The 12378-nt window shown below is 43.1% G+C and overlaps 1 protein-coding gene across 5 annotated transcripts in view; it reads right to left on the reverse strand.

Annotated features, from left to right (window-relative positions):
* The window catches only part of Sh3kbp1 (SH3-domain kinase binding protein 1), a 337484-nt gene that overhangs the window by 8287 nt on the left and 316819 nt on the right, over window positions 1–12378 (reverse strand). For 4 of the 5 annotated variants that reach the window (XM_013026512.1, XM_013026511.1, XM_013026516.1 and 1 more), the window contains 2 exons: window positions 6654–6763; window positions 2364–2492 (listed from right to left, as the gene is read on the reverse strand). In XM_013026512.1, coding sequence (XP_012881966.1) covers window positions 2364–2492; window positions 6654–6763 — 239 coding nt within the window. The remainder of the gene's footprint in view (window positions 1–2363; window positions 2493–6653; window positions 6764–12378) is intronic. The other variant, XM_013026514.1, reaches the window with a different exon arrangement.

The following is a 12378-nucleotide window of genomic DNA, read 5'->3' on the forward strand; positions in this document are numbered from 1 at the left end:
TATAGTACGAGAGAAGAGGAAATGACATTTATGGAGCGCTGATCGCATGCTGGACGTCAGCGCTACCATTTAAACTGGGATCAACCGGCACAGGCATTTTACCAAGCTGGAAACAGGCGTAGAGACCTGGTTGGATAACTCCTCATGTCTCTTAGCTAATCATGGGGCAGGATGAAGATGCAAACCTCTCACTATCAGCTGATCTGGAGCCCAGCACCATAACTGTGGCTACCTGAGTCTGCAGAATTGTTCTCTCCTGTTATTTTCTTTTCTGATTATCTACTCCTGGGCTCATTCTTGCTTCCATTTCCCACCCTGTGTCCTTTCCTAGCTCTCACGGCCCGACAAGGCCCTTAACACTGATCGACACTGATGCTGCTGCAATCAATGCTTCATTTGGCATTTCCAGTATGACTGGCATTCCCAGCCCATTTCAGCTAACAAGTACTTTTTTAATCCCTCACAGAGTATAGGTCACCACACTCTCTGATCAAATTAGCTCAAGTGGAATTTCTAGAAGCAGTGAAAAATACAACCTGACAACTCCAGGGAAGTGAAATAGGCTAATGGAATAGAACTGTGCAAATCAGAAACATGAAAAGCCATTGTCCACCAGTAGATGTCACTGTAGAGACACCCTAGGGATGTCAAAGAAAAGGAAACTTGGTATGTCTATTGTGTGTGTGTGGGGAGGGGGGTGGGAAGCAGTCTAAACCCAATCTCAGTAAATGGAATCCTTTATAAAGAAAGAATGCTTTGGTTTTGTGGATAATTAAAATTGATTTGTTTTATAGGATCATGTTTTGCTTACTATATCAGATTTTTAAGAAAAATCTATACTTGTAAATTCTTTAATCTGTGAAGAAGAAAAATCTCACCTAATCTTTGACTTGTTTATGGTAATTTCTGCTTCAAATGACTACAGTTTCTGCTTTGAGATAGAAAAAAGTTGTTAATATTCTGTGAAAATAACTCTGATTGGATTTTCCTAATATGAGAAAATGGAATTTTAGAATGTTGGTTTATTTATAGAAAGCACAGAACTTGTATAAGATGCTTTCTCTTTAGAAATTGGTTGCATGCAGCTGGGCATGGTGGTATATGCCTTAGTTCCAACTACAAGGGAGGTGAAGATAGGAGGGATTGCTGTTTGAGGCTGGCCTGAGTAAAAAAAAAAAAGACCCTCTGTCTCAAAAAACCCCCCAGAAAACAAACAAACAAAAAACCCTAAGCTGGACATGGCGGTTCACATTTGTAACCTCAGCTTTCAGGAGGCAGAGGAAAAGGTTATCACAATCCATGTCTGATTTGGCATAAACATAAGACCTTATCTAGAAAATAAAGCAAAAACAGTTGGAGGCATGGCTCAAGTGGCAGAGCACTTGTCTCACAAGCATGAAGACCTGAGTTCAAACCCTAATATCACCAAAAAATTTAAAGGCAGTAAATAATTCTTTCTTCCATTCTTTCTTTCCTTTGTCTCTTTTCTTTCTCTCTTCTTTTCCTTTTCTTTCTTTTATCTTTCTTTCATCTCTCCCTCATTCCTTTCCCCTTCCTTCCTCCCTTCCTTCCCTCGTTCCTTCCTTCCCTCGTTCCTTCCTTTCCTTCTCTCCTTCCTACCATCCTTTCCCTGGAACCAAGGCCTTGTGCATGCTAGGCAAATGCTGTACCAGTAAGCATCCCTCTTTCTTTTCTTTTTTTTTTTTGAGATGGGGTCTGTTGGCCAGGATGATCTTGAACTCCTAAGGACAAAAGATCCTCTTCTTTCAGCCTACATAGTATCTGGGGTTATAGGCATGTGCCACTGTGACCAGTAATGTTTCTTTTCTCACAAATAAAATAGCTGTACCACATTCCCTAGGCATGCAATGGAATTAAAATGCTTTAGACTACAAATGTATCCTAGAATATGAATCCAAATTACCATTTAAGAGACCTATATTAGTTATATATATTTATGATCGTTCAATGATAACTTTTGCTAGCTTTGAACATAAAAGACAAGATCTGTGAGCTGAGGGCATAGCATTTAAAAGAGTTAATGTTGTCTCTCTAGATACGCAAGGCTTTGTAAGTTGTTTTACTCACACTAGTGGTGTGTATGGGCATTGATGCAAGTGTGTGCCATGGTATGATGAGGAGATCCAACCACAAGAATCACAGAGCATAAACAACTGAACTTGTAGCTCAGGGATTGTGCTTGTGTTTGGAGACTCTGCAACGTGCCTTGGGGCCTTTGATCTCTGTCACTAAAGAATGAAAACACCTGCATTTTCTGTTCATCCCTGATTGGTTTAAAACCCGTCTTCAGTGTAGCACATGCATGGAAGGGTAGGGACACCTCACCCTGGCTGGTCACTCACTTGGGATATGGTAACAGTCTTTGCAGTCTTCTTTGACACGTCTACTCCTCTGTGCGAAAGCGAAATGTGTTCCTCCTTATCTTCTTCGGGACTTGGGGAGTCAAAGATATCAGGGCTTGAAAGGGAAGACTGGATAAAGCCAAAAGAAAATGCTTTTGTCAGAATCATACCTTGGCTGACACAGCTGTTTATGATGCTGTTTGGTTTTCAAAGTGCTGGATGCTACTCAAATTTTGTCTCTCTCTCCTTACAACAGCGATGTAAGGCAGAAAGTAAGACCTGTGGACTAGAGACAGTCACCTAGCTAGTTTGTGGCAGGACTGGATCTCAGAAGCTAAGTTTCCTGAAGCAGGGAATCTTTGTCTTGATGTTTATCCATCATGTCATCGGTGCAATCATCCATCAATGTCCATCTTTTCCTACTCCCTCCCTCCTGTCTCCAAACATTCGTTGCTATGTGCCTAGCATTGAGGTTAGTACTATAGACTTCATGATGCTGATGGCATGCTCCTTGTGGTCTCTTCCCTGCTGGGGCTGGCAGTGTGATGGGAGGACACATAGTCAGGAGTCTGCCTCTCATTCTCTCCTCCTCTATCCTCAGCTCATCCTTTTCCTTGACCCTTCTCTAGGATCACCAAATCTGTGCACAAAGTGCCTTAAAGGCTGTGCTTGAGAAGAGAGGCAAGGGAACACGAGGCCTGTCTAAGAGCACAGCCCTGCTCACTAGACACAGTACAAAGGAGAAATCCTTTGGTACCTGAGGCTGAATTTCTACCCCCATTACTGGGGACAGCCAACATCCAACATCATTACAGAATGGCAATATCCTTTGAGCAAGATGCCCTTTTGTGTTTGCTGGTGCTGGAGCTTGAACTCAGGGTTTGGGCATTGTCCCGAGCTTGTTTTGCTCAAGGTTAGTGCTCTACCACTTGAGCCACAGCTCCACTTTCAGCCTTTTCTTTCTTTAGTAGTTACTTGGAGAGAAAAGGCTCATGGACTTTCCTGCCCTGGCTGGCTCTGAACCGCAATGCTCATATCTCAAGTCTCCCAAGAAGCTAGGATTTCAGGCATGAGCCACCGGAGGCCAAAGGTAGCTTTTCTTCCTCACTATGAAGATAGTTATGAAAATTAAAAAGCTGGATGAATGGGGAAGGAATTCACCAGAATTCACTTGGTCAGAAATGATTTCTGAGCTAGAATTTCCCTAGTTTAGAACAAAGCAAATGAAATGAGGGGTAGGTGTCATACAGTAAGGAATCTGTTTTTTTTTTTTTTTTGTCAGTCGTGGGGCTTGAACTCCGGGCCTGGGTGCTGTCCCTCAGCATTTCAGCTCAAAGTGAGCACTCTATCACTTGAGCCACAGCACCATTTCTGGTTTTCTTTTGGTTAATTGGAGATAAGAGTCTCACAGACTTTCCTGTCCAGGCTGGCTTTGAACCACAATCCTCAGATCTCAGCCTCCTGAGTAGCTAGGATTACAGGTGTGGAGCCACCAGTGCCCGGTGTAAGAATCTGTTTTAAATGAAGAACCTTCTAGGGATTTGTTGAGATGAGCTCATATTTAAACCCACCATTATGACAGAAAAATAGTCCTTGTCAGAATCACCATTTGATATCATTAAGAAAATATTACATCCAAAACATTAGTTATCTTCCATTTATTTTATTTACTAAGGCAGAAAGTTAATTTTCAAGCAAAACTTTTGCTTTAAAAGGTCTTATTTGTTAATCTTCATTTAATCTGAAAATCCAATTACATATAAATAACTCCCCCCTTACCACCAAGCTTTCTTATTAATCTAGGCTTAACTGCTTAACCACCATGCAATGCCTGGATCCTTTTCATTTTGAGATTTTGTTCAAAAAGCCGGTTTCCTCCTCAACAACCTATGTTGCATGAGCTGCCAATCAAAGCTTGCTCTGAATCCTATAAACATAAATAGCTTCAATTAGAATGACTGGCCCCAGGCTCTGGAACCATAACTGGCATTTCCTCAATCATTCACCACCAGTGGCCTTTTAGGAATATGTCCTTATCCACAAATCCTATTTGCTATGAAACCCCTACAGGTGCTAACTTTGACAAGAGTAAACAGGAATTCAGTACACACATCCAAATGGGGATGGATGAGAAAGAAGGGGAGACAGTATGGCCATCACGCTGCAGGAAAGCACCACTATATCCTGTTTGTCTGATCTGCAAACAAAATCACTCCCTGTAAACTGCCAAACCCTAAGCCACTGAACCATAAGCTTCCTGCAGGCGGTGACCACGTACTTCTCATTCCCAGCTGTGTCCTTTGTACCTGGCACACCGTGTCCAGTCCACAGGAGACAGATGTCTATAAATATCTGTTGAACAAGTGAATCCATAACTGGGTAGTTTAAAAGCACGGTGAAGATGGGATGCCTTTCCTTGATTCCCGCCCCGCCCCTCAAATGCACACAGACTCCTAAGCAAGGGATACACGGAGCAAGGAGGGAGATAATCTGAACTATATTTAATTCTGAAAGCCAAAAGGTCCTCCTGACTTTTTTAAAAAATGTGGATTTTGGAAAGAAAACAAAAACAGTGAAGGATTTAGACAGAAGATGTTAAGAGGTAGGATTGAGAAACTGGAATGCAGAGATGCTAAGGAACAATCCAGAGGTTGTATGTATGTGCATGCTGGGATGGGCTGTGGAGAAGGGAAGGGAGAGGGGAAAGAATGCAGTGTTGCCCACAGAATGCTATAGAGGAGTGAAAAAGGAAGCCACTTTTTCAAGTCTTTCTCTCAAAAGGTGCCAACACAGTTAGGTTTGGTTCGTACAAAGCAGAAAAATTTCATCCAAAAATTTAAGCCATACTTCCTGACCCAGCAGATATGAGAGAAGAGGCTCAAAGGAAGTAGCATTCTTTTCTTTTTTTAAATATGGTAACAGTTCAGGTGGGATTAATGACGAAGTAAAAAGAGAAAATGTCCTGGAAAAGAGAAAACTATAGCAGGTTAATTCCTTAGTGTATCTGGGCGGAGGCTGTAAGGCAATGTGAGATATCCACATATATATGCATATATTGTACATATATACACACATATATGCACACACACATATATGCATACACATTTACATATATACACACATGCATACACATGTATATATGTATATATACATATAAACATATAGAGAATGGGAGATAGACATATGCAGACACACAGATGGTAGGTAGATAGATAGAATGAACAAATGAACACATGTACTGCTCGTAGTAGATAAATTTAACCTTTGTGAAGGGCAAGTTTGCAATCTGTGGTGAAAACAAATGCACATTTCCCTTCATACCTAAGAGAATAATTTTTCAGCAGCATCAATATTTTTCTACAGTGACATTCACTTGAGGGTTGTTTAGAAAGAACTGGAAACAACATAAATATGCAATAATAATACACTCGTTAGGTACTCTCATATACTCACGTGTTAGAAGAGTCGGCATCCATTAGATGTGCTGTCCTGAAAAAATGAGTAATGACTGGGAAGAAAGGTGTGCAGTATAAAGAAGGACAAGCAAGTTCCAAAACCATGTGATCCTGATTTTGAAGAAATACATATGTGCGTACAAATCCAAAAGAATTCTAAATAGAAGGATATCTAGCAAGAGGCAAGCAGTTCTTTGCTTTGGGGCAGGATTACAGCTAATACATTTTCTTCTTTATGCATTGTGTTCAAATTTGGTACGATGGATGTGTAACAGATTTACAATTAGAGATTATTCCAACAACAAACAAACAAACAAGCAAACAAACTTGGACAGGTTATCATGGATGTTTGATTGGTCTCTTCTACATGACCAGCTGCTTCATAACATTAAAACCAACCTCTGGAAGGCCTATGTGGGGTTCCAAAGAAGGGTACAGTGATGGGATTTGGGGAAATAAATCTGCTGTACAGTAGAAGATTTAGCAAAGCTTTGTCTTGTTTATAGACCAAACCAGACTTACTCTCCTTTCTCCAATATAATTTGCAACATTTTTTCCCTTACCAATTTCATTTCAGATTCAAACAAGAAGGGATCTAGAAGGAGAGAGAATGAAGGTAGAAACAGGAAATGCCATCTTATTGACAGAATCACACAGAACAAGTAGAAAGAAATACTGCCTGATTCAAGAGGACGCTCTAATCACTTTTAGCTGGCAGTGTAGGCCCTAGCATCCATCTCCTGGTATCACCAATCAGCCACTTGCAGAAGACTCCTTAGGTTGAATCACCAGGCATTCTTGCCTTGCAGCTGTAAAAATGTGAGAACACACTTACAGAGGTGAGTGACTGGGATGGAGGGCGTCTTCCGGTAGCTTTTGGTCGGCTTGTGGTGGGGTGACTCAGTTTCTCAGTAGATGACACCACAGAGTCAAAACCTTCTAGGTCTAAAACAAAACAATACGATTTTTAAGAACGAAAATAAGAACAAGAAAAGATTAATATATTATAAGCACCTCTTTTTCCTTACTAATCACACTTTCTACCCAAATTATGCTCCATCTTTTCCAAAGTCCATTTATACCCTTGGGTCATTTAATAAAGGTGATTCAAGCTGACTAAGACGATCATTTCCTCCTCTGTTTAACATGCTAGCTAGTAGGAGAGAGAAATAATACTTTTTGCTTTCCCTTCAATGGTTATATTCATACATCTTTAAAAAGCCATGGGAATTCTTCTTTATAAGTCCAAGTCCACTTCAGTAGACAGAACATTCCAGAACATTCTTTTTTTTTTTTTTGTCAGTTGTGGGGCCTGAACTTTGGGCTCGGACACTGTCCCTCAGCTCTTCAGCTCAAGGCTGAAGCGCCACTTTCAAGCTATTTCTGCTTATGTGATGTGGAGGAATCAAACCCAGAGCCTCATGCCTGCAAAGCAAGCATTCTACCACTGAGCCACCTTCCCAGCCCAGATCATGTTCTTCTTTAAAAATTTTATTTGATTGTAAAGATGCTGTACAGAGGGGAAAGAACATTCTTGCAGTCTCAAGGTAAAATGCAGTTGTCACAATTCCAGCAGCAGGGGCAGGTGAATGCAGATCAGCCATTAATTCTAACAGCCAAGAAGAGCCAGCCAGCCAGCTCCTCCTCTGCTTTCACCACAATAATCTGGCCATCAGCTGTTGTCCTAATGTTAGACTAAACTCCCTAGAGAAGAGCATGCCTTTCCACACAACCCACCGAGCCTGACCCCACTGCTTTGAGAGTCATCGTTCAATGCGGATGCTATCTTCAGCCGGCATCGGTCTGTTCATTCCCTCACTCCACAGCCCTTTGAGTAACTACTTTGTGCCACCCAGAGCACTCAGTGCTGAGATGATACCAACAAACGCCATGAGCCCTGCTCTGACAGTGCTTCCATCCCAGTGCCTAATGCTGTGAGGAACACAGAACAACAAACAAACAAAAACTGTATTACACGCTCAATGAACTTTGCATTCTGCTTATTTCTCTTAATCCTATATGTCATATTTCTAAACATGCCCCTTTTCTGATTTGATACTGGTGTTTGAAATCTGCCTTGTGCTTGCTAGACAGGAACTCTATTACTTGAGCCAGGCTCATCTGCCCTTTCTGCTTTAGTTATTTTTTTTGGATAGTTTCTCATTCTTTTGCTTGGGCCTGCCTGGACCTTGATCCTCCTATATATGCCACGGCTCCCCCCCCCCGCCGGGACAGACAGACACTTACCACCACACCCTGGGCTGGCCTTGAACCATGATCATCCCACTTCTAGAGTACCTTGGGTTCCAGGGATAAGCCACAGCACTTGGCCTAAACATTCTTCATAAATATTTTGTATAATCATCTATGGTACAGAAATTTATCTTTGTTTATTCAATCCTCTACTGTTGAATAATGAGTCTCCATGTCATTCTCTCACCTATTTTTTGTGCCAGTATGGGGCTTAAACCTCAAGGCCTAGGTGCTGTCCCTAGGCTTTTGTGCTCAAGGCTAGTGCTCTACCACTCGAGTCACAGCTTTTCTTTGGTTTTTTTTGGAAGCTAAAGGACATAACAGTCTCACTGACTTTTCTGTGCAGCCTGGCTTCGAACTGTGATCCTCAGATCTCAGTCTCCTGAGTAGCTAAGATTATAGGCATGAGCCACCAGCACCCAGCTCCCACCTATTTTTTTCTATTATAGAAATGTGACACACAAGGCTGGAGGTATGTCTCAAGTGGTAGATTGCCTGTCTAAAAAGTATAAGGCTCTGAGTTCAAACCCCAGTATCGCCAATGAAAAGTTATCCACACATGTCTTTGACTGCTCTGGGAAAAGGAGTAAGGCCCAGGACAGGGCTTGCTGGTGAGGGTGAGTTGGTAGGGGCACGCAATATAAAAGAGCATTTGAACACTGGGTGCCAGTGGCTCATGCCAATCCTAGCTACTCAGGAGGCTGAGATTGGAGGATTATGGTTCAGAACTAGCCTGGGCAGGAAAGTCCGTGAGAATCTTATCTCCAATAAACCACTAGAAAACCGGAAGTGGCACTGTGGCTCAAAGAGCGCTCACCTTGAGCTGAAGAGAGAGCACACGAACAGCGCCCAAGCCTAGAGTTCAAGCCCCACAACTGAGAAAAAAAAAAGAGCAGATGAAGCCTAGGTACAAAGAGAGGACACAATACTGAGGAGATGTTGTACAGCCAGGCAGCCAGGCAACCAGGTAGCCAGGGGAGGAGGTGGAAGAGAAGACTGTTGTAAGTTCCAGAAAACACACCATTGCCAGGAGCCTTGGTGGGGAGTTCCTGGGACTGAGCTGGATAATTTATATCCTTGCCCTTCCAGGAAGCTAAAATAGTCTCTGGAGGCAAAATTTGAGCAGGATGAAAAGTTAGTATTCAGGAGTCTGAGACTTGGATGATCATAGTTCAAAGCCAGTGTAGGCAGTAAAGTCCATCGAAACTCCATCTCCAAAACTATAAGCCAATAGCCAGGGTGGAGGTATGGCTCAAGCAGTAGAATACCAGCCAAGCAAGCAAGAGGTCCTGAGTTCAAACCCTCATACCCACCAAAAATAATTAATGACTTAGGAACTCTGGTTCTCTACCTATGACTGCAGAATAGACTCAACTTGAACAATAACAAAAATAATACCCTGGAACTAGCACAGCTGGCCTGGGGTGCAGCCTCCCCAGGCGATATGGCCACACAATCCAGAGCGAGAAGCTGTACTCTAGCACATGCTGCGAACTTGAAGGAGGGAGGGACTAGACCCAGTGGAGTGGAGATCAGAGGCCAGTAGGTGAACAGTGGAGTGTTTACGATGTGCTCACGGAGTGCAAGCCGGGCAAAGCAAATTCAGGGAATACATCTTATGAGTAGCGTAGATCCTCCAATCCCAGGCTGAGAGATGCTGGTCTTATTTGGATGGGGACGGGGAAGGCAATAAAGGTGCCAGAATGCTTGATGGAAATGATGGCCAAAGACCTGGTAGCTGATGATGATGAGGCTTGGGAGACGAGGTGGTGGCAGAAGGGAGCCAGCACGTAGAGTAGAATGGGAGAGGGGTGCTAGAGCCAGGAGTACAGATGGGCTGGGCTCGGCATGTCCACTGGCATGCAGACATGGCTGAGGCCACATCAAGAAACTTCTGCTGTCACTCTAGGCAAAACATGATCTTCACATGGCCCTCCCCTACTCTTCAGCCCACTGCAACAAGTCTACCTGGGAGCTCATGATGTGATAACCTTTGAGATGGTGGCCTGTGGTGACTTCTGCTTTCAGACTAAGGCATGGTATGCGATTTCCATTTAGTCTAAGAGGGAAGGAACTGGTCTCTGTATGCTCTACCGCATTCATTCCTGGGGTAGGGGGAAACAGGCTTGATATTTTGTCAAGGAAAGAGGGAGCAAATCAATGAACATACTATCTCAAGGGAAAATGAGTCCAGGCGTGTGGCTTAAAGAGGTGGCTCCTAGCAAGGACATGAGGTGGCAGCTGCAGGGCTGAAGGCAGCATTCTGTGCCAAGGCAGCAAGGGAAGCTTGGCTGGCCCACTTAGCGCTATTGGCTGAGGTTTGTACTCAAAAGACCTGCGCACTCGGAAGCCTGGCCATACTCAGCAAGCATCCACAACAGATGGCGGACAAGACTGCCTCATTTCTGTCACTCACGAGTAAGAGGAGGCTCAGTCCCTCTGGGGGGAGCCACTCTTTGCTTCTTAATGCACATATCCGGCAAGTTTAACTTGCAGCAGTTTTAGCTTGGGAAGAGAGCACTATTAGGAAACAGTTAGCAAAGTAAACTATCACGAAGGAAAAGGTGCTGTAAGGATGAGAAAGGGAACCTTGGGTTCTCCTACTATGTTTCCATGGATGAGAAGGGAAGTATACTTCTTTCTCACAGCACAGGGTAAACTCTCCAATGCTGTCACATAAGTTTTCAGCGGCTCAGGGCACGCTCCTCATGACTACAGCTCTGGTGGCTGTATTAAGAAGAATTTCCATGATGAACCCATTGTGGTGTGAAGCATATGTCCCAATGTTCATGGTGGTTTTGAAATGAATCAAACTGAAACGTGATATAAATTTTCTCAGCCTGGCTGGGAATTTTTCCTCCTAGTAGAAAAAGAGTTTTTGGTTTTGTTTTTTTAAATGCCTATCAACTAGTCCCAAGCTATTAAACTGGTAAATGGTGGGAGTCGTTTTGCAAAGTCTCATAAGGACAAGAGGCTGTTGGCTTTTGTGACAGTTGGAAGACAAATCCTTCGCGGACATCCGGGCACAGTTCACATTGGACACAATGGAGTCAGCGTGGCCAGGGCCCTGCATTGTTCATGGCGCATGGACTTGCCCATTTTGAATGAAATACAGTCACATCCTATTTAGTTTAATTAGAAATGTACCCTCCTTTTCCATGGTTAGGAGGCAGAGTACCAACAGACCACAGGTGACCTAAAGTACATCTACTAAAAACACAGAGCGATATGGTTAAAAGTCTGAGACAGGCCAGCTGACACCAGTGGAACTGCTTGGGAGCATTTAAATAACTGTTTGTTCATGATAGGCCACCGCTCTGGACTTGAAAACAAAAGAATCCTAAAATGGGAATTCACTACATTTGAAGCCTGGCAACATGGCTACCACCCAGTCCCTTCTGCATCTCCCCTACAGATCATTAGGCTGGAATTTCTTGTGTGGAACCCCAGTGATACACTCCATATCTCAAGGCCTTTACCACGGCACCAATTGCCATCAGAGAATGATATGCCAAATGCCTATCTGGGTGTGTCCTTGCTGCCTAACTCCTTCCCTAGGATGGAGACTTTGTACCCCAACTTGGACCTCTTCCTGTAAGCCAGATCACACCCTAAGGCTTGGGCTGGGTACTTCGACACTCATCTATCACCCTAACCTCAGCATTCATTATAGTCTATTGACATTGCTTGTGGATTTATCTGCCTCACCTACCAAGCCAGGAACTGTTTTCCCAGGTGTAACATCTCTCCTGGCTTGCTATGAGAGTACAATAAGTGATTATTGACTAGATTAACAAATGACCTTTCTGAGCTTCCATTTTCCACCATAAAAATGGGAGAATTACCTGAGCCATCAGTTTTACAGGGCTCTTTTCCTATAAATGAGAAATCATGTGAAAATCCTTTCAAATCACACAGGTAGAATTTTGTATCTATACACCATGAATGTAGTTGCCAGATTTGAGAATGAGGACCTATATATAAGCAAGGTTAGAAATCCTCTGGCCACTTTTAAGACTTGAGACGAGAAAATATTAAAGCCCTAGGTCAAAGGGACTTTCTCTGCAATAAAGCAGCATCATATGGAACCCTGACAGGAGAAGAAAATCTCATCCCATACATCAGTCATTCGGCAAATACGGAAAATATGTGCAGACTGAAAAGATGGGCCCATTATTACAGCTCAAATGAACACCTGTGCTCACTGAGTCACCAGTGGAAAAATGAGCGGTGATTAGAGTCAGCAGGAAAATATACCCTCCAAAATGTATAAGGACAGAGTAGATTAGCTATTGTGTTTGCATTTA

The sequence above is a fragment of the Dipodomys ordii genome, unplaced genomic scaffold, assembly GCF_000151885.1.
Source record: "Dipodomys ordii isolate 6190 unplaced genomic scaffold, Dord_2.0 Scaffold94, whole genome shotgun sequence".
Taxonomy (NCBI): domain Eukaryota; kingdom Metazoa; phylum Chordata; class Mammalia; order Rodentia; family Heteromyidae; genus Dipodomys; species Dipodomys ordii.